Below are 21058 nucleotides of genomic sequence, written 5' to 3' on the forward strand. Positions count from 1 at the left end.
TAATAAATGCACACTGAGGTTGAAAATTGTAATATTTGAGAATGACAGTAATTTAACTAGTATCCGGTGAGTTCAGAGAATGTAGAGTCCATATCATCGCAGATGTATTTGTATTTTTCCTTTTCTCTGAATAGAAAGTCTGGAAAGCAATAGTCGTAAATTTTAAATGAACAGATTAGGAAGGAAGAAACGAAAAATAATCTCAGTATTTACCTTCTCTCGCATCTAGTTCCTTTGAAAATACTTTTACCATTTTCTCTGCGATGATGGCCCTCTTCTCAGCAGTTTTTAATTTCGCTTTCAATTCCTTCAATTGCAATTTGAACTCTTCCACCCTTTGATTAGCCTATGAATAACCAAACATCTTATAAAATAATATTCTAAAACTAGTTTGGATTCTTATGGCAACAATTACCTTTTCTTCGGATACTTCTAGAGATTTTAATATGTTACCAACAATAAACAGTTCATCTTCCCGTTCCATAATTTTCCTACAAATAATACCAAAAGGATTAGAATATTATACTGATTCGTCGCAACAAGTTTGTGAGCTTACGCCTCGCTTGACTTCACTCTTTCTTCGGCAGCTTCCAGTTCATCCTCTACGAATACCAATTTTCTAGAAATTTCATCCGATTTTGTGTCAGCATCCTCAGCGATCAGTCTCGCTTCTTTCAGTTGCGCCATCAACTGGTCCATCCTATCTTCATCCTGTTTGCTTCTGTTCTCTAATACTTTACAGATACTAGAAGAAACCATTTTTACTTTCATCTATTAATAACACCATAAATCTATTAATGATTCTGCATATATTTACAGACACTCTATTTAAGATAAAAATAGAACGATCATTAATCATTAACAGTATAACTGATTAACGTTCAATTTCTAAATGGATTAACTGCTTAAAATAAGAAACAGAATGAAATTAAAATAAATATACATAGGGTGCTGAAAATGAGAAGACAAATGTGAAATCGATTAGCTAATTTGAAAAGACTAGATGTCCTTATTGCCTGGTAAATTTTATGTTTCGAAAATGATAGCCCATCTACAACATTATGAAACAATGAGAAAATTCTTGCAACTAACCGTTTCGCATCTTCAGCAGTTTCCATTGCCTGCGCCAACTTTGTTTGCGCCGTTAAACGGCGTTCCTCCGATTTCTCCAAATTATGTACACACTGCTGCATCTTTCTGTTTAAAACTGCTAATTCCGACTGAGTCTATTCTCCAAATCCAAAAGAGTTTTCATAATGAAATGTTCTGATTGTGAAACCCTAACAAAATGCTGTTATTATATACTGACCACGATATAAACTCTTTCTTTCTGTTCGAGATCTCTATTTGACTTTTCCAACTGGGCCTTGCTTAGTTCCAAATCACGTTCCATTTGTATTAACTTCTTTGCTAATTCCCGAACCTCGTCTTTCAGCTTCTCTTCCCGTCGATTTGCCTCTTTTGCCTGTTGATCGCACATATCGGCCTTATCCATCGCCAAATCCTTCTCAATCTTTAGAGTTTGTAGGCGTTTCTTAATCGCGTTCATGATTTCGCCGATTAATCACCGGTTCTCAATGAGAAACTGTGTCTAGGTGAAGAAAATTTTTAAATTTAATCAATGCATCATTACTCCGTAATCACTTTTTCTTATTAAACAGTGTCTGAATGCAACTAATTCTGTTAATAATATTATTAATGGTACGATTACTATTATTAAGAGAAGAACAGCTGATTTATTTAATTAACACTAGTTGATGAAAAGATATTATTCTATATTTTGCGATGAAAAGATATTATTCTTGAAACGATGAAATTTTGTTACCTTCTGTACAAATTAAAGAAATCTCAATGGAAAATATAAACCCATTTTAACTTCAATGCCAGAAACAAAATATTTTTAGTCTACATAGAATTACTGATGAAGTAATAAATTCTTATAAAAGTATTTAACATACGTCAAACAGCATTTTTATGATAAACTGTATAAAGATTCTTTATTACGAAATAACAACACATTAGCAAGAGTAACTTCGTTCAATTTCTAAGACACTTTAGGCTCGATAATTCACTTCCGAGAGTATCATTAAGATTCAAACACTCATGAAACACTTTCATAAGACTCCAGTTTGGTCATTGCTTGTGGGAAAATTACGGTTGTACGTACTGGCGTTTGAAAAATCAATTTCCTGGAGACTGTGTCCTACGGTCTTTCAAAGCAAAGCTCGCGGGTTACTGCACTCGGTGACCGGCGAGGACAATGCTTTATAGACACAAAGAAATGCAAAAGAACCTAAGTGCCCGCTTCTTTAGTTAGACGCAAACGAATTCCTCGACTTCTCTAGACGTTTATATTCTTCCGATTGGCCGATTCACACGCGGCCACGTTAACAAATACAAAATCACAGTTTTTTTAACCAGGAATAAACGTATTATTCTAAGTATTATTTTAGTATTATTTCAATAGTTACAATTTCAGTAACACCGATTACATGTATCGTATATTACAATGTATGTACAACACAATAAAAATATTTTATTGATCTCCATGTTTTACTTTAATATTCTGGAAAATTTATACCCATTTCTTGAGAGCCATCGATTACGAAGCTTATATTGAATTCATAAATAAAAACTAACGAAGTTATAGGATATTTACTTTCCTATGTTCAGTATTCTTGCAGCATATTCAGAAGGTAAAAATGATTAATAAAACAAGTGGATACGTTCTTTTTAAATACCGTTTATTGAAAATTCGGATTCGTTATACAATGATAAAAAGGGGGCACAGAGTCGTGCTTGTTTTCAAGTATCGCGATATCCCTTTCGAAATGTCTGAAAGAAAAATACATGATCTATCGTTAATTCTATCCAAAAAAAAAGAAAGAAAAACAAGGAATACTATCGTTTCTGAGACAGGTCCGATTAGCAGCAACCAGTTAAGCATTATCAAGGCGTTAGGCGAAGCAAAGCGGTTCAGCGTAAGCTACTTCGTCTTCGTATTAAGAAACTAGCGTTGTACGATCATTTATTCGCCTGTTAATTATGTAATCCTCGTAGCAAATGAATCATTAAGCTCCTGAATCATCCGCGATACGCTAGAACGTGTCAAGTCGGCATAGCTGTAGGCAGTCGACCGAAGTCCGAAGCATGGCGGCCATGTTAAATGTAGCAAACAAGCGGAAAAAGCACAGAATAACAAAATAAGTGAAACTCCATCCGTTCCGGATCCTTAATATCCGGTCATTTCCGCGAACGTGGCGTCCATGTCGTCGCAGACCGCCTTGTACTTTTCCTTTTCTTCTCTAAGTTCATCTGAAAAATGATCATCACCGCCGAAACGTTATGTTTGAACGTATACAGTTTCCGAGTAAACGAAACTATTGATCGATTCATTAATTTACCTTCTTTCCTATCCACTTCCTTCAACAGATTCTTCACTGTCCTCTCAGCGAGAATGGCACGTTTCTCGGCTCCCCTCAACTTCTTCTTCAGCTCTTTCAGTTGTACCTTGAAGTCCTCTACTCGTTGATTGGCCTAGGTGATCAGAATTTGGAATTAATGCTACTATTAACATTCATTTCAAAGATATTTTAAATATATGGTAAGTACCTTCTCCTCGGATACTTCTAAGGATTTAACGATGTTTTGTACGATGAACAGCTCGTCCTCGCGTTCTACGATTTTCCTATCGACGTATCGACACGTATATATAACTTATGTGATGAATAATCATAAAAATTAGTGTAACGAAATTATACAAACGCTTCGCTGCTCTTCACTCTTTCTTCAGCTCCCTCCAGTTCCTCTTCAACGAACTGCAATTTCTTCGAGATCTCGTCGGACTTGGAATCTGCATCTTCGGCGATCAACCTAGCATCCTTTAGTTCCTGCATCAGTTTCTCCATACGTTCCTCGTCGAGCCGACTTCTGTCTTCCAATACTTTGCACATTCTGCGAACGAAAGGAATGTTAACAATACCTGATACTTGGTTGTAATTACTAAATTAGTCATTAGTAATGAAGAGTTCATTGATATGTGTGATTTCGAACGTGAGAAACAGTGTTTCTACAACAAATTGGTTAAATGTTCTTTATTTACCATCGACTGGTAGAAACGTACGAAACGAAGGAATATAATTTTTATTGCCATGTTCTGTCACAAACGAAATGAGTTCCGAAAGTAAGAGAGAAACTATTATGATTAAGAACCTTCGTGCATCGTCAGCAAGTTCTGACGCGCGTCCCAGTTTCGTCTGAGCAGTAAGACGCAGTTCTTCCTTCTTCGTGAGCGTTGCTTCAATTTCTTGTACCTTTTTCGTCAGGACAGTACGATCTTGCTCCGCCTAACCACGTAAACCATTAATTACAGTAATTAGTTGATCACGTTGGTTCTTTTAACACAAGAAATTTCGTAGCAGCTCAATAGTTGGAACTTGAGATCAGTTGAAAGCGTTTACACACCCTAGACCACGATTTCTCGCATTGTTCCAAATCGGATGTAGACTGCTCCAAATTAGCCTTAGCAACTTCATAGTCCCGCTCGAGCTGAGCCAGTTTTTTTTGCAGATCCCTCACGTCGTCGTTCAGCTTATCCGCGCGTAGATTCTCCAATTTAGCTTTGGTCTCGTTCGTCTCGACCTTTTCATTCGCGGCGTCCATCTCCATCTTCAACGCCGCAATTTTCTTCTTTATCGCCTCCATGATGACGGTTGGTGTTGCGCTCCCTTTTTATCAACTGTTCGTCGACCCGTCGATCCTGAACAATGCATAAAGTCTATTAACAACATAGCAAATTCGCTATCCAAAACGAAAGATCTTGCTCAACGTTCTGTTGACCCTTAACACAGTTCAACTGCAACAGATTATTGCTACCTCCTAGACAAGTGGCCCAAACCGAATGTCGCGATCACATTAATAATATAAGCTATCGACTAGAATGTTATACCGAAAGGAAGATGTCTATTGACATGATACTACGAATGATCGATAAAAATCTTTTTTATCCTCTCCCTTAAGAAAACGAAGAAAAATAATCAACGTGTTATCTGAATCGAAATCACCCTATTATTCGTGTTTGACACTGATTAAAGAATAACTTTACCGCAAACACAATATTAATACACTCGCGTAACAGGTGAAAAATTACAACTAATCTCGCTAACATAGATTTACCTACACTCCGTCGAAAAGGCAACAACCCACCGACGCTCTGGGCTAGTCTGACCACGATCGTGCCGTATCTACTGCGAGTAAACGATCAAAAAAGCGGGAGTGGTAATCGGATCATTTAATATTTTCTTTTCCTTTAAAAGAAGCGTGTTTTAAAATGTGGAACTTGTCGTTTTATGTAAGACAGGAATCATGTCAGAGTTCGAACACCGAAACACTCACTTTACCCTCTTTTTCTTGTTCGATATCGAGCGACGCACCTTACGAGCGTCTCGTTGCTGGCTCAGACGCGAATGGGCAACATTTATTTAATAACAAACACGGTGCGAGAAGAGCAAAAAAAAAGGCAATTCAGGCTTAGAAGGGGGACAACACTCACTGCAATCGTCGCGATGATCCGCGATGAGAATGCACAACCGGATGCCTTCGAAAGCTAAGCTAAAATAAAACGAAACCGGCGTCGCGAGCCTCCTCGAACGCCTCGATCCAATCCAATTCTATAATTGCTTGTCGCCTTGTTGGCCGTCGTCCCGATTTTATCCCGGCTCTTCACTGGTCGATTCCTCGCTGACTACCGACGAAACGCAATCTCCGCCTCCCTTATGCTATTCTCGGATCGAAAGAATTCCGTTCCTTGTTTCCTACCGGCCACGTAACCAATTCTCCACGGTAAATACCACGAGAAAACGAAAATCCTACCGTCCGTTTCTTTCATCGTATCTCGGCGATTTTGTGTTCCAAAGACGCGTCCACCGTCGAATGTTTGAATTTTCCCGCCGCGTGGACGGTTACCGATCGATCCGTGGATCGACACGAAGTGAGGAGTGCCGTAAACGCGGGCGTTACGGTAATGCCGTAAGTTTTAATAAAAATTGATAAATTAAAAAATCAAACTGAATTAATAATTGGAGTGATATTAACATTTTACGTTGTTAAATTAGAATTAATTGTAATCCATTTTTTCTAAATGTAGAATCATGGGAACTGCAAGATTCTTACTTAAACTTCTCGGTATAAGTATAATATAGTATTGTGTATATATCACATTTAATGAGTTTCTGGTGATGAAATTTCACTTACAAATAAGGTTTTATTTACACCATCTGTTATATAAAAGAAGTTATACATTTCTTTAAGTAGTTTTTCTTAATTTTTCTTATGTATAAAGTGAACGACTTTGTAAAAGTGAAAACGAACAAAATTGACACAATCGTTCAATATTTTACAATGTTTAATTCCAAAGCATCATTTTTTTGTTTAATGTAATCTGCAGTACATTGTAGAAATGTACAGAACTACCCTATATTACAATAATGTTCCTTAGAGATCATATTCTTGATATTCAGGAACATTCTACTAACACGATCAAATTGATTTTGATTGTAGTTTCAATACAATTTTTTAATATGTATTATATATTAGAAATGTGTGCTTGTATAATCTGCATATGATTAGAAATTATTAAACGAATATACAAACTAATTAAAAAAGAGAAACCTCATCTAATATTGAAGTTCTCATCATTATACAAACTAGAAAAATGTAAATATTATTAATCATAACAAAATCAGGAAGTCTATTTTTCTATTTTTACACTTTTGTTATAAATAGCAACAATTAATAGTCTTACAATATTTTCTTCTGAAAAATGTCCTTTTCGCGTGTATTTCTGGTATCACGAATTTTATCTTAACAATTTTGTATAGTCCTAAGTAAAAGCTGTAAAACACAAATACTTAAGCGCATTAGAATTTACAATGCTGACCTTTAATTGATCAACAATACTGATCAATCTATAGATCTTAGAAGCCAACATTTTCATACTTCTGTGCATACAATATAAAAAACAATTCTTTTTGGGGAAACACACGATATTTAAAACTCATTATCTTAGACAGTGACGAGTTAAATATAAAATGAACACAATGCGTGAAGAACGCAAGCTTTGAAATACAAATCTCAAAGGACAACTCTATATTATCGTCCACATGAGCCAAGTCTATATTAATTGCGTGGGTACTAGAGATATTACATCCTTAATTTACAGGAAACATGTAAAACACAAAAGCAACAGAAATGTATTAAATACATTATACGAAAACAGAATTATAATTAATTATTATAAAGACAGTTTATGATTAAAAACACTATTTTCGTCGTATTCATCTTTAAGTACAAGTAAAGATCTTCTCATTGATAAAACGTATACTAAATACTTGTTATACAAAGTAAGAATTTAAAGCTACTTATCACGCTATATTTAAGTATTATCCAGTGAATCAAATTAAGACAGAGTAGATATGTTCAAAGAAGGTATTCTGTGAACAACAAATATCGCTTACTTTTATGATATATACTCTTACGCATTGCACACGATCAGTGCGTTTAATATTCTTGTGCCAACAAAACATGAACAATAGTATAATAGTTAAAATATCTATTCCATAATAAACTGTTTTGATCAAATGATTGGCCATACTCTCAAGTCTCAGCTTGTTAATGAATACCTTACTTACACAAAAAGATCAATTTAGAGGACTTAGAGAAGCATTTGTAACACTTCAATAGATATGATGAGCAAACGTTGCTTATGGCACATAATCAGTACGTTAGAAATATTGATTTAGTAAAAAATACCCATTTAGAAATAGAGTTTCATCAATAGTTGTACTCGAAAAAACAAAGAATTGTGCGAACTGTTTTCACTCGCTCTCCGCGCAAATAGTTTCTAAATACCGTAAAAGTCAAAAAGCAATGCGTATTGACACTGAGGTTTTGGCAAGATATAGTATATATATGCGTATCAAGAAAAGCCTTCAAAACAATATTAGTATCAAATACGAATAGTATCGTGTTGTATAGTGTGTAAATGCATTATTTTGTGAGCCACGCATGTGCATATACATTATATAGAATTATTCATCTAATAGAAATTCATATAAGAAATTTGTTCTAGCTAATCATACAATATAGTATCACAATAGAAATACTTACAAATAGTTCACAATTAGGAAAAAAACGCAAACTAATAAAAAATTCAACCTGTGTTTAAATATACATTCTCTTAAGTACATATTTTTTCAAACCCAACGAAAACATGGAGTTATAAATATTCTTTTATGCTAACAAGGATACTTAAATTAAAATGTACTTATACTATAAGAGCTTGTAAAACAAGATACACAAATCGATGCAATTTTTATCATCATATGCACGTGTAAGTGTGTATATGTATATATGTATATATATAAAAGAATTTTGTGCCGCATGAAGTGCTTGTTAATAAGTTTATATAAAAGTACATATTGGTGCGTGTGCATTTCCACATGCCTCTAAAGAAGTACACATACAATGTACTGTTAATGTACATACTTAGATTTAAAGAACAATGCAAAATTTATGTTGGGCGGAAGCGGTGACGTTGTAAGTCTATTAAATCCACGACGTGGAATTTCCATTGGAAATTTATCGTTTAGAAAGTATTAATGCACCATGGATAAACGCAGCATTGTCATCTAGAAAGATTAGATCCCGTTTCAGAATCGATAGCCGTTGACAATATATACGTTGGTGTAAAAGAAAGCAAAAGATGCACAGCATCTTCTCTATCAAGAGCTCGTAACTGTTGTATCAGAGAACCCACAGAACAATCGGCGCCTGCAGTATTCAGCAACCTGTGGACAGAGAAATAATTTGAAAATAACGCTCAAATTTGTCATTTCAAAATAAACTTACACTTTATTAAAGTTTATACATATTAACCTTAATGTTGGACTGTCCACAGTGCTATCCAATTGTGCGACTCGATCCCCCAAACCTAGTCTTACTGCAAGTAAACACCAATCTCTTCCATGACGATCGGGAGGATCAAGCATCTGTGCTAACCTTCTTTGTATAGCAGGTTTTATATGCTTTATGGGTTGTTTTGGTCCAGGAAGACAGTTTTCCATTAAAGGTAAACCACAACCTACTATTTCCCATACTGTTTCTTCTTGACCATTTAAAGGATTTTTAAGGACTGCTTCTTCAAGACCTTTGTCTATTAAGGATGATATAACAGGTGCTGGTTCCCAAGAATGTATAATCTAAAAACAGATATAGAGTTTTATAGAAAACATTTAACATTATTATTCAATAAGTAACCAACTATTATTCAATATAGTAACTAACTTCATCATATTCACGAAGTTGACTAGGACTCAGCCAGTGTCTTTCAAGTAACATTCCTGGAGCAACAAACTCAATTGTTGTATCGATGGCATCGAGAATAATGCTTAGAAGCGCAAAACATTGAGCACTAGTACTTCGTGGTCCACGTACTCGTATTTCCATACAACTTTGATCTTCCTCTTCAAACGTTATGATACTTTCACAAGGTCCTATACACAATTTTGATCCTCGCCACCACTGATATAAATCTGAATTCGATGGATCCCACGATTGTGTAATTTTCCTTAGTTGTGCCTGCATAATAATATATCATTATCAGCTGTACTCAATAAAGAAAGATATTATAAACCTGAATCTCGCTTCTCAGTAATACATACTTGTAAATGTGGAAATACTGCAATTAAATGATACAATGGTGCCTCAGACGGAGCAAGACGAAGACCCGTGTGAGGTAGAATATTAGAACATGGTTTCCATGGCTCCCATAATCCTGGTAAGCGCTCAACAAGGTTTAAGCAGGGTATTTCATACTCTACTTCGTCTTCATCAACTTCACACTATTACAGAAAAACTATGTGTAGAATAGTCTAAATGTATAACCAGTTACTCCTATAAAACTTACTGGAACACATAAATTTACTGCTTGTAATGCTTGCAAAGCTTGACTTGCGGGACACGGACAACGAGCCTGAAAATCTTCCAAAGCATACACTCCTGTAGTACGTCCTCCCAGACGTCCTTTTTGATCTGGACTTAGTTGCCAATTTATTACATCTTGCCATAACCATTCTGGACTCAGAACTACTAAATTCCCAGGAAGGAGCATACATTCCCCTAAATTCTAAAAATTGAGACTAATAATTAGTATATAAAAAATTTAATATATTAAAACTTAAAACATGAGTTTCTACAATATATAGTACCTGTAATTGCAATCCAAGATGCCGACAATGTTCTAAACAAACTAATGGATTAATTTTTCTCACTTCCCTCAAAAACTCCTCCTGTGTAAGCATTACTGGAGGTACCTCTAAAGTTTGGATGTATGCTCTCCATGATTCAGCAAGACCAGTCCACACTAGAGCACTCTATAATAAGATTTTGGAGTCCTTAACAATGGAATACAAGAGAGCAAAATATGAAATAATACACTGATGCAGAAAATATATACAAGAGTATTTCTTATTTTTTCTTTATTGCATTGGACTGTAGTGCATGTATGTATTAATGGGATAAAGCATTAGAACAATTATTAAATAAAATTAACTGCTTCATTATACACATCACTTATCAAAGGAATTGAGAAATAGTTCGACCTGTTTATCAAGATTCGCCAAGGGCACGTACGTGGCCGCAGCCCGCGGCGTGTCACGTCGGAGAATACTTTCTGCAACTTCCGGTCCTTCCTACATCATGCATTGCATGCAGTAAGGCTGATGTTAATAAATGTTAATGACCAAATAATCAGCAACTAAAATATATGTAGTTATTAAATTGATCATGTGACAGAGTGATAGCAAATATAAGAAAGATCATTTGTAACATTATTCGTTTTATCGTTCGGGGATGTGCTTGATATGAATGTCGCAAACAAGTCATTGAAAATCTGGAGAAATTATGGGAAAATACAAAATATTATTTTCAATGATCTCGGTTACTTGTACATATATATATGTATATATATATATATATATAAAAATCAACCATGCATCATGAATGACCATGGATTACTGAATCATAATTGGAAACATAAATAGTTGCATGGTATTTAGGAGTTAATAACGGTTTGTTCAACACAGTGTTAACATTGCAGGATTTGAAATCAAAGAGATGTGAATCTTACAAATGTAGTTGGCACTATGCAAAATGAAATGATTCGATTCTAATGAGAACCGTTTTGACAATGTTAATGCACACATTTATTGCATGCTGTACAAACACTGGCCTTATATCCCTGTAAAAAAATGTGGAAGTAAAATTATGTACATAAACATATTCGGCTCGAATATGAACCTCTTTGATATTTATTATATTCTGCACAAATATTTTAATGGTATATCATCAGATTTATTAAACTGGACAAGTTGCTCGTGCAATCAAGCATGATGATTCAGGAGTTTCAAAATTCCACGATGTGAGGTGATATTGATCTAAGGTAAGATTGTCAAATGTAAATCATACGTAAATAAATACCGTTTACATTCTGAAATCTCACTTTAGATTATATAGACTGGTTCTGATTTTTTTTTTTTTTGATGCTATGATTTGATATATTGATTCAATTTGATGCTGTGTATGTCAACATGCAATGATTTAATTCATTTTGTCTATTTCAGAATTTTGATACAAAGATTGAGACAATAAGTAATGATCAATATGATAATGGAAATTCATCTCAATTAATTAAAAATTTCATTTAAAATCACAAGAATCATAATAATATTTTTTTATATTTTTTGTAATTATCAATAATAACAATCAATTTTATCTGAAATATATAAATATATAAAAGTACGTAAGGAGTAGAACAACAAAGTAAATCATATAATCACTTCACCTCTAAAAACTCCATCCTTGCATTATTCAAGTATGATCTTAGAAGTTTTAGACCAGGACTAGACGGATTAGTTGCATCCACTGCGACCATTTGAGGTTCATCCCCCAAAATAGGCGTGAACTCTTTTAAAAAAGGTAAAAGTGGTGCAAGAGGACTACCAGTATTCGAATTTGGAGCAAGAGGTTCTGGAGCGTAGGTCCCAACTAAGATTACTTTAACATCACTGTATTTACCACCAAAACCTGTTTCAAAATGGTTATCTATATTTTGTTGGTACATAAAATTATAACTTTATAATATTGTAATTCATCTGTCTTACCAAAATTAGTTGATATAATACGATCTGAAATAAATCGTAGCCAGAATCTGACTTGTTGAAGTTGTACAGTAAGAGGTTCTCTAAGACTAACTGTTATAAGGTGTACTGCAGGTTGTTGAAAAGTAAGTACATAATGATAAGATGCTAAAAATTCTTCACGTCCACATAATTCCCAAAAAACACACTCTCCACCTTAACAGTAGAATCACAAACACATGTATTTTTAATAGTAATTATCACAGAAAAAATTAAAATACCATTTCCCTTACCTACATTACCTCGACTCCACTCTACTCCTTGTGTACCCTCATATTCACTATCGCTATATTCAAAACTGAGCGAACCATGCTTACTGGTTACATCTAATTCAATACTTGGTTCCCTCTAAATATAATAAATAATAATATTATTAATAAAATATTTAACTTTACTATCTCAGATTATCAAATATTAAATATAAAAGATAGTTACTTTTGCTGTATAGTTTTGACTTCTTGATCTTCTGAAAAATCCAAAACTAAAAATACCAGATTTTAAAGAATTTATTAAAGATGATTTTCCTGATGCACAATGTCCTAAAAGTCTTACATGTAGACGGTCTATTGGTCTATGTGTTGGTTGTAATTGTTTAATATAATTTTCACGTTGAATGGGCTAAAATTCAAATTTGTATAAGTAGAAGATAGAAGGACAAATATTAAGTACGTGAACTTTATTAACATACATTTCGCAGTTTATCCAATAGTGATGCAATATCAGGATGTCCATACTTGATTGCTGTTACATCTGCTCTGATTCCTCGATTCGTTTTGTCAACGTCACAACCAGCAAGGCACAAATGTCTAACAAGATTAATGAAACCATATCTAGCAGCCACGTGTAGTGGTGTTAAGCCCTTTTTATTGGGTGTGTCCAGATCTATTCCACTGTCTATCAAAAATATTACCATTCCCTCATCTCCTGATTCACAAGCTATATGTAAAAGTGTATCTTCTTTCTATTTGAAAAAACACGTTTGTTTATATTTTATTTATGATTCTTAAAATTTGAAAGAAAATATGTAGCAAGAAAACCCTTACACAATCTTTTACATTCAATGGTGCTCCTTGTAGTAATAACTGAGACACAGCTTCAACACAGCCTCGTTTAACAGCACTAATCATAGCTCCACCAAGACCTTGAGAGGCTTCTGACTCCTACAAAATATCAAAAAGATGCAGCCACTTAGTTTTATAACAGTTTATACATATTGTACCTCACCAACGTATTTTGATATACATGTATTAATTACAATGTTAATGTTAACAAATATAAAGTTATTATCCTTTTTATAATATTTAGCTGAGATGCGCATGCTTAGCAAAAGAATATAACATTTAAATTAACAATATATATTGTATGGGAACTGAACTGTATATATGTTGTAACTGTACAAATGATACTAACATCAATGGCACAATGTACATAAATAAACATTATTTCATAAGAAATCAGAGAAATAATATGATTGCAAAATATAATTAAGAAGCAGCCTTGTCAATTATACAGAAACTTATAATATTGCATTCAGCCACAGACCGTGAGGATCCAAGGATGTTTAAGGCACGACTCTGCAGTTCCTCTTTCTCTGGAAAACAAATTTTTTATTACTATTTTATTTTACTTTAAGAAACACTGATGCCATTTAACACATAAACGAGTTCCTTTTACTTACTTTGGATCCTTGATCAACAAGGATCTTATGAAATCTTTGGCAATTTCAGATACATTACTGAAATACTCATTGTCAAATTGATATTGACAAGCAGCCACATTTGTATAAGTTTCTTGTTTATCTTCACCTAGAAATGGTGATGCACCACTTAAAAGAATATAAGTTAAAACACCAACTGCCCAAAGATCAGTTCCTAAGCTAAGTGGTTCATAATTTACAATCTCAGGAGCAACAAACTCAGGAGTACCAAACAGTGCTCTGTGTTCTGATCCAGGTACTAACCGATGTGAAAGACCTAGATCTACATTAGAAATAAATAACATACATTTTCAATACATACTACCAGTATGGAAACTGTAATAGTCAATTACCTATTAATTTTATATTTGGCATTGGTGGTGGTGTCGATAAAAGAATGTTTTCAGGTTTGATATCTAAATGAGCAACTTGATGAGAATGTAAGTGACTAAGTGCCATTAAAACTTGACGAACCTATACAAAAATATAATAGATGTCAGGGTCATTAGAAATTCTATATTCTTACTAAGATGAATAACTTTTTTGAGGTATTATCAACAAACCACATGTGCAGCTTCTAATTCACCAGATGGAACCCAATGGAAAAGTTCTCCTCCAGAAATTAATTCTAAAAGTAGGACAACTGTTGCGCCTGTGTCTACAACTTTGTGCAGTGAAACAATATTTGGATGTCTTAATCGTGCTAATAAACCTGCTTCTCGAGCTAAAAAATAAATTGTCCAGTTGTACACAAAGACAAAATGAAACAGTAAATGTACGAATTAAGATAGCTACCAATATCTGCTGCTGCGACCCCTCTGGCAACACGTCTTTTCCTCATAATTTTGGCAGCATATAGCTCGCCAGTACTTAATTCCATACATTTTCTTACTATCGCAAATTGTCCTCTAAAAGTGAAACATATTATTATATTTCATAGAGTGCAAATTCATTTTTAAGAAGATATGATTCATATACACGTACTTGCCAATCTCTTCCAATAATTTATAATTTTTTTCAATTGGTTCATGGTGAACCTCCATCAATGTGTCCCACTCAGGGCCTAATTGCAAAAAAAAAATTATAGTTTACTCTAGTAAGTAAAATATACTATTCATTTTCATAATAATAGGGAATACTAATTGGGAAAATAGAATCAGAACTAACAGAAAACAAACTGTTACATATGATAACAATGTACTTAATTTTCAATTAATGATTTATATTAAAACATGAAGAAGAAATTATATATCTGCAAATGTATTTTATAAGAATTAAAAACTACAGAACTAAGTATATATCTTTTCTAATATTGCTATCAAATCATAATAGTACATGATAATATTCATTCATTAATAATCGGGGTTTAGAATCAACCGAGTATAGACACCTGTCAATCTCGTAGTAAACAGATATGAAAATCACTTCCGTACACACATAACCACGTGGATACATTTCCGTTAATGTAAGATTGATTCTGTAGTAATAACGTGAACAATATGATTCGTGTTCTTAAATAATGTTGAGTCGGAAAGTAATACTAAACATCTGCCAACCTTGACAGAAATATCGACACGATATCACGTAAAAGAATTGAAGAACAATTGAAAGAATGTCGCTTTTTACCACCGTTCGTAGTTCCTAATTGGCGAGACGAGCCTGGCATCATCTCACGTTCATGCTCATCGTTCAATCTATCCGAACAGTTTTAAGTTTCGCAAAGAGCCGTTACGAAAATTGTGTCCCATTCGTCGGCCTTCACTCATGCCGGCCACCCTACACACACAATCGATATACCTGTGTCGCGTGAAACGCCACCTTCCTCAAAATACATCGCAATCTCATAGAACCTTCTCTAGTCTTCGGTACCGTTCTTAGACCTCATGGTCCATATATTTACTTATATATTGCTAATTACGGGCACTTAAATTATCTTCAACAATTGTTACCCCGTCCCTAAGAATGAAACATATATTTAAAGACGTCTTTTTGGTTTTTTAATATTTGTTCAGATGTAGAATAATATTTTCTAAAACGCTTTACTATTGAATCTGAATAAATAAGACCTAGTAGATTGTAGGGTATTTATCCTCAAAAATACAAATAAATAATTTCATCATTTTAAAACTCAATCATTAAATATAGTAAACTGCAATTATTAATTACTTTAATACTTTATTAAAATATTATTTATTTCTTTAATTTAAAGAACATGATAGTCATAATTTAAACAAAACATTCGTGTAATTATTACAATTTGAGTTACAGAATGAAAATAATAATATTGTTCAAGTATAGTAAATATAAACTTAAACATCTAAAGAAACAGTATTGCTCATAAAATACATGTATGGGTACATAACATAAACGTATTTAATATTGGTATTGTGAAATATATTTGTCTTTCTTGAAAACTTGTACAAAAATGTTATCAAGACATTATGCAATGAATTGATTACTACACACTAATTACAGAAGTTTTAAGTTAGTTAGCTTGTTACAATAAAGGAACAGCCATTTAAGAACTGTATATAGATGAATATAGTTCGTGCTTCATTCTTTTCAGTAGCTTAATAAAGTACTTTTATTGTACGAAAATGCATACAGACAGGCAAACAATGGTTTCTATGAACATGAATTAAGTTTCAATAAAATTATTGTAGGTGAGAATCATTAAATGTTAACGCAAATAAAAGCATTTCGAGCACAATAGAAAATTTAATGTCTTCAATCCTTCATAGCTTCCTCTGAAACTTGTGCAGGTGTTGTAGGTTCATTATCTTTCTTTTTCTTGCTTCCTGATACTATGTCATCAATTCTTAACAACAACATGGCTGTTTCAATAGCTGTTTTATATGTCTGAAGCTTAACAGATAATGGCTCCCAAATACCATGCTCTTTCATATCTACCAATTGGCCAGTTTCTCCATTAATGCCCCATGTCATTCCTTCAGTAGCATGTTTTGCACGGAGTGCAGTCAATGTTCTGATGGTGTTGGCTCCACAATTTTGTGCTAGGGTTCTTGGAATTATTTCAAGTGCCTGTCCTATAGCTTTATAAGGCCACTGTTCTACACCAGCAAGTTTTGCTGCTTTCTCCGTTAAAAGTTTTGATACTGCCATTTCTACTGCACCTCCACCTAAAATAGATAATGTAAATATAATATGATTATGTAATATAAACATTGGAAATAAATATGCATCGTAAATAATAGAAATAAAACTTCTATGTACCTGGCACTAGTTTTGGCTCAATGAGGAGATTTCTTACAACGTGAAGAGCATCTTGCAAGTTTCTCTCTGTTTCATTTAATACGTCCTTACTGGCTCCTCTTAAAATTATGGTACATGCCTTGGGATTTTTACATTCCGTAATAAAGCAGAAATATTCATCTCCAACCTTTTTGATTTCAAAAAGACCAGCTTTAGTACCAACATCTTCATCCCTTAATTCTTCTGTGCGGTTAACCACATTTGCACCACAAGCTCTTGCAATTCTGTTAATATCGCTTTTCCTCAGTCTACGAATAGCAGAAATTCCAGCTTTCACAAGATAATGTTGAGCTAAATCTGATACTCCCTTCTCAGTAATTACTACATCAGGTTTCACAGCTATTATGTCTTCACATATTTTTTTAACGTGTTCCTCTTCTAGTTCTAAAATCCTCGTAAAATCAGTGTCTTTTAATATTTCTATATTAGTTTGAGACTCTCCTTTTTTGTATTCCAAGGGACAATCCAGCAGAACTATTCTTGGATCTTTAATATATCGTTTCATTTTTGGATGCGTAACATCTTTATTTATCATTACTCCTTTAAGAACAGTGCTGTCTTCAACGGTGCCACCAGGGATCTTTTCTACCTTTGCATAACGTTTTATATCAATTTCTTTTCTGCCATTTTCTTCCAACATAACTGTGTAAACAGCATCTAAAGCAATTTGACATGCTAATTCTGACCATCGACCAATGAATTTAGTTCCAACACAAGACTTTATGACTTGAATCATTTTGTTTCTATCACTGGTATCCAAGTTTACACTGATATTGTCATTAAGAATGATCACCATATCTTCCAAAGCTTGACGAAATGCTCTGATTATAATTACTGGATGCATATTTTGTTCAAGAAAAGGTTCTGCAACTGCTAAAACCTCTCCTGCTAATACAATAACTGATGTAGTACCATCTCCAACTTCTTCATCTTGTGTTCTTGCAATCTCTATCATTGATTTGCCAGCAGGATGTTGTACTGTTATTTCACGTAGAATTGCATTTCCATCATTGGTCATAACTATACCTCCCATTGGATCCATCAACATTTTTAACATAGCTTGCGGTCCAAGACATGTTCTAATGATATCCGCAATTGCCTTTAGAAAATAATATAAGTGGGATAAATCTATATTTCTATTTTTAAAGTAAAGTAAGTGTTTCAATGTACTTATACTATAACTTTAAATATAACAGTGTAGAATTTATTTCAAATCTAGCTGTAGTAAATTAAGTAATTACTTATAAACAAGTCTTTTATTTCCTACGTATAAATTGTATCAAGAATTATTGGTTTTATTAAATACAAATATAAGTAGTATTAACTTGATATTCTTTGAAGAAAAAACACGTGGGTGTATCGACGACTAAAGACCATAAATGGTAAATCTAGTGGGTAAATCTCATGGTAGATTGTGGGTCATACTCACCTTGCCGGCTTGGATATTTTCTCTCTGAACTTTCCGGCCGGTATCCCGCTTCGTATTCTGACCTGCAATAACCAGAGCACATGACATCGTTAGAAAAATAGTTTCCGCAAACAAATTTCTAAACAAATGAAATTCGATGTAGTTATTGTTTCAACTTACTTAAAACGACGATCGGTGCATTCCCTGGCCCGAACATTTTTCTTTAGTTTCTTGAACAGTTAAATATTCTGACAGAAAATGACACTTAAATACACGCCTGTCTTTTCTAGAAGAAAATGAAAGACGAAACTTCGCCACAGAAGATCTCTACAGAAAGGAAACTCTGATCTTTTTCTGAAATCAATTGTCAACGCGCATGCGCCTTTAAGTTGTATCACTGTGAATATAACTCCATAAAAAGTTGTAGTATCGATAGTTCAATTATGTACGAAATTTAAAAATAAGTTGATATGTACTGTTATGTTACGTTAAATTTCATAATTTATAATCAAAATGTACAATTGATAAATATAGTTAATATAAAATAAGAGGAAGGGTTTTCCTTAGTGACTTTCATTACCGACAAGATATATGAATATAATATAATATAATTATTCATAAAATTATTATTTTAATATTTATATTTACTAAGATTGCAACTCACATTCAGTTAATATGCATATGATATGACACAATAAAAGTAATTCTTAAGGAAAACATGAAATGGTACAATTTAAGTAATATGGATCGACAATAATAAATTATATAAAATAAAAGTAAAGAAGTTAAATGATACATTTTTTTCAGTGAAATCGAAAACAAAAGGAAAGACAAAAATTGAAAAACTGATTAACCCGACAATGTAAGAATAAACATAAAGTTAAATGAATGAAAGTAAATGCAGAATTTTAAATCCAGTCATTTGACCGGTTCCCGGTACGGTTAGTGTTAAATACATTTTATTTTGGGGTGTGGTGTAATGCGTTTAAATCATAGAGCACATATCAAAATGTCTGCTTTTTTTATAGAATTGGTATGTCAGACCCATAAGATGTTCGGTCTATCCTATCACTCGTCGGTGATGGTACTAAAGAATTTTTACCACTGTCGGTAATTTAGAATACTAGATAAATAATTACGTTTATCGAGTATTAAACGCGTCTAAAGACTACATGCAAACGTATCTGTGCTACAAGCTTACCTATTTTTCACGGATGGCGCCACCAAACATGGGGGCACTTTTATTATATAAATGATTCTTTTTAACTATGAGATTCTGTTTATATACATATATTGTATAACACGTGAATGTAACATGATTTTCTCATTTGCTGATTTTCGCAACTCCAGTTTTCAAATCAAATCGTATATTTTTTGTTTTAGGCCGAGAAGAATCAGAAAAATACGGCAACACGTTGATTAGTCGAAATATACTCAGAAACGGAGTAATGACTACAAAAACTCTATCTTTGACAGTAAATTTCGAAATGGCCATTTCTAACGCAATCTCGACAAAACCAAAAGTCGATTATTTCTTTTCAACCACTTCAACTATCGTAATAATTCGCTTATTATTCGTATCGAGTTGTTCTTCGGGTAACATTCGATATGAATGTTCAAAAACTGCGTAACATCATTATCATTGTACCTACGTCGATAATTTTTATCCCTTGACACGTTGAATACCGAACTAGTTTTAGTATTCATCCTGATAAACTATAATATCAAACTATTTAGTACATTTCTGTTATCATTCTTCAGGCGTCTATTTTGCTATATGTCATTGCTTTGTTAGATCTATCATTGATAATATTGAAAAGTTTACGAATAATCATTGTTCAGTTGAATTAAATGAGTTAATGACAAACTGACGTTAAATTTAAATGCTAAAGAATCAGCGGAACATCGTGTGTACACGAACGCTTAATGAACGATGTCGTCACATTATTATTAGAGAATGAAGAATATTTACTTGGATTTTATATAGAACTTCAGGTAAACATCTTTCAAACAAAAAATTACAAAACATGACAATATTAACCTTCCTGTCAACGATTAGGTATCGGGATCGGAACAGCGAGATACCTTTTGTGTGTTTATTGAACACTGTTTAAGCATTCTTTCCAACTTCATTTGCAACAGACCAGTGGGGGTTCAGGGGCAGCAGATGATTAAGAGGATTTATCGGCGTAACAGCATATTAGATTGTTTACCGATGCTGATCGTTTATCCGTGATATCGGTGTATAGACATTCGACGCTTCGAATGTCCGAAGATCCGATAAATCAGTTATTGCGCAGGCATCGGGAGATAAGGAAGTTGGCGCTTCCTCTACACGTTACGAAATCGAGACTGACCACCTGACATCGACCACGAACGGCTGACACATTTTTCTGTTTTCCGTCTTCTGTTCTTTAACAAGACTCA

General features: G+C 33.6%; 4 protein-coding genes across 8 annotated transcripts; all 4 read right to left on the reverse strand.

Moving 5' to 3' along the window:
- Nucleotides 1–56: 56 nt before the first annotated feature.
- On the reverse strand, nucleotides 57–2197 carry LOC116428710 (tropomyosin). Its single transcript, XM_031980708.2, has 7 exons — nucleotides 2168–2197; nucleotides 1310–1591; nucleotides 1093–1226; nucleotides 557–745; nucleotides 416–491; nucleotides 214–346; nucleotides 57–139 (listed from the first exon to the last, which is right to left on the reverse strand). Exons 2-7 carry the CDS (start codon nucleotides 1547–1549, stop codon nucleotides 57–59), a joined length of 855 nt encoding a protein of 284 aa, XP_031836568.2. The 5' UTR covers nucleotides 1550–1591; nucleotides 2168–2197.
- A 530-nt stretch (nucleotides 2198–2727) lies between these two features.
- On the reverse strand, nucleotides 2728–5709 carry LOC116428686 (tropomyosin). Of its 2 annotated transcripts, none has more exons than XM_031980663.2 (7): nucleotides 5552–5709; nucleotides 4465–4759; nucleotides 4213–4346; nucleotides 3766–3954; nucleotides 3613–3688; nucleotides 3405–3537; nucleotides 2728–3315 (listed from the first exon to the last, which is right to left on the reverse strand). In XM_031980663.2, the coding sequence occupies exons 2-7, from the start codon at nucleotides 4702–4704 to the stop codon at nucleotides 3233–3235; spliced, it is 855 nt and encodes a 284-aa protein (XP_031836523.1). In that variant the 5' UTR covers nucleotides 4705–4759; nucleotides 5552–5709; the 3' UTR covers nucleotides 2728–3232. The 2 variants fall into 2 exon arrangements, with proteins under 2 accessions (XP_031836523.1, XP_076227398.1); XM_076371283.1 differs by lacking the exon at nucleotides 5552–5709 and adding an exon at nucleotides 5395–5543.
- Nucleotides 5710–6743: 1034 nt separating this feature from the next.
- Nucleotides 6744–15762, reverse strand: LOC116428771 (death-associated protein kinase 1). 4 transcript variants are annotated; one of them, XM_031980851.2, is made up of 21 exons: nucleotides 15507–15719; nucleotides 15341–15427; nucleotides 14935–15013; nucleotides 14746–14858; nucleotides 14514–14674; nucleotides 14304–14424; nucleotides 13933–14233; nucleotides 13797–13845; nucleotides 13298–13414; nucleotides 12943–13215; nucleotides 12690–12872; nucleotides 12488–12602; nucleotides 12219–12410; nucleotides 11900–12141; nucleotides 10659–10748; nucleotides 10266–10430; nucleotides 9965–10183; nucleotides 9720–9899; nucleotides 9343–9636; nucleotides 8935–9257; nucleotides 6744–8846 (listed from the first exon to the last, which is right to left on the reverse strand). In XM_031980851.2, the coding sequence occupies exons 3-21, from the start codon at nucleotides 14991–14993 to the stop codon at nucleotides 8684–8686; spliced, it is 3360 nt and encodes a 1119-aa protein (XP_031836711.1). In that variant the 5' UTR covers nucleotides 14994–15013; nucleotides 15341–15427; nucleotides 15507–15719; the 3' UTR covers nucleotides 6744–8683. The 4 variants fall into 4 exon arrangements, with proteins under 4 accessions (XP_031836711.1, XP_031836709.1, XP_031836710.1 ...); XM_031980849.2 differs by lacking the exon at nucleotides 15341–15427 and having other exon boundaries at nucleotides 15577–15762; XM_031980850.2 differs by having other exon boundaries at nucleotides 15341–15570.
- Nucleotides 15763–16257: 495 nt separating this feature from the next.
- On the reverse strand, nucleotides 16258–19006 carry CCT3 (chaperonin containing TCP1 subunit 3). Its single transcript, XM_031980701.2, has 4 exons — nucleotides 18812–19006; nucleotides 18653–18714; nucleotides 17185–18322; nucleotides 16258–17090 (listed from the first exon to the last, which is right to left on the reverse strand). The coding sequence occupies exons 1-4, from the start codon at nucleotides 18846–18848 to the stop codon at nucleotides 16678–16680; spliced, it is 1650 nt and encodes a 549-aa protein (XP_031836561.1). The 5' UTR covers nucleotides 18849–19006; the 3' UTR covers nucleotides 16258–16677.
- Between the last annotated feature and the right edge of the window lie 2052 nt (nucleotides 19007–21058).

The sequence above is a fragment of the Nomia melanderi genome, chromosome 10, assembly GCF_051020985.1.
Source record: "Nomia melanderi isolate GNS246 chromosome 10, iyNomMela1, whole genome shotgun sequence".
In the NCBI taxonomy this organism is placed as follows: domain Eukaryota; kingdom Metazoa; phylum Arthropoda; class Insecta; order Hymenoptera; family Halictidae; genus Nomia; species Nomia melanderi.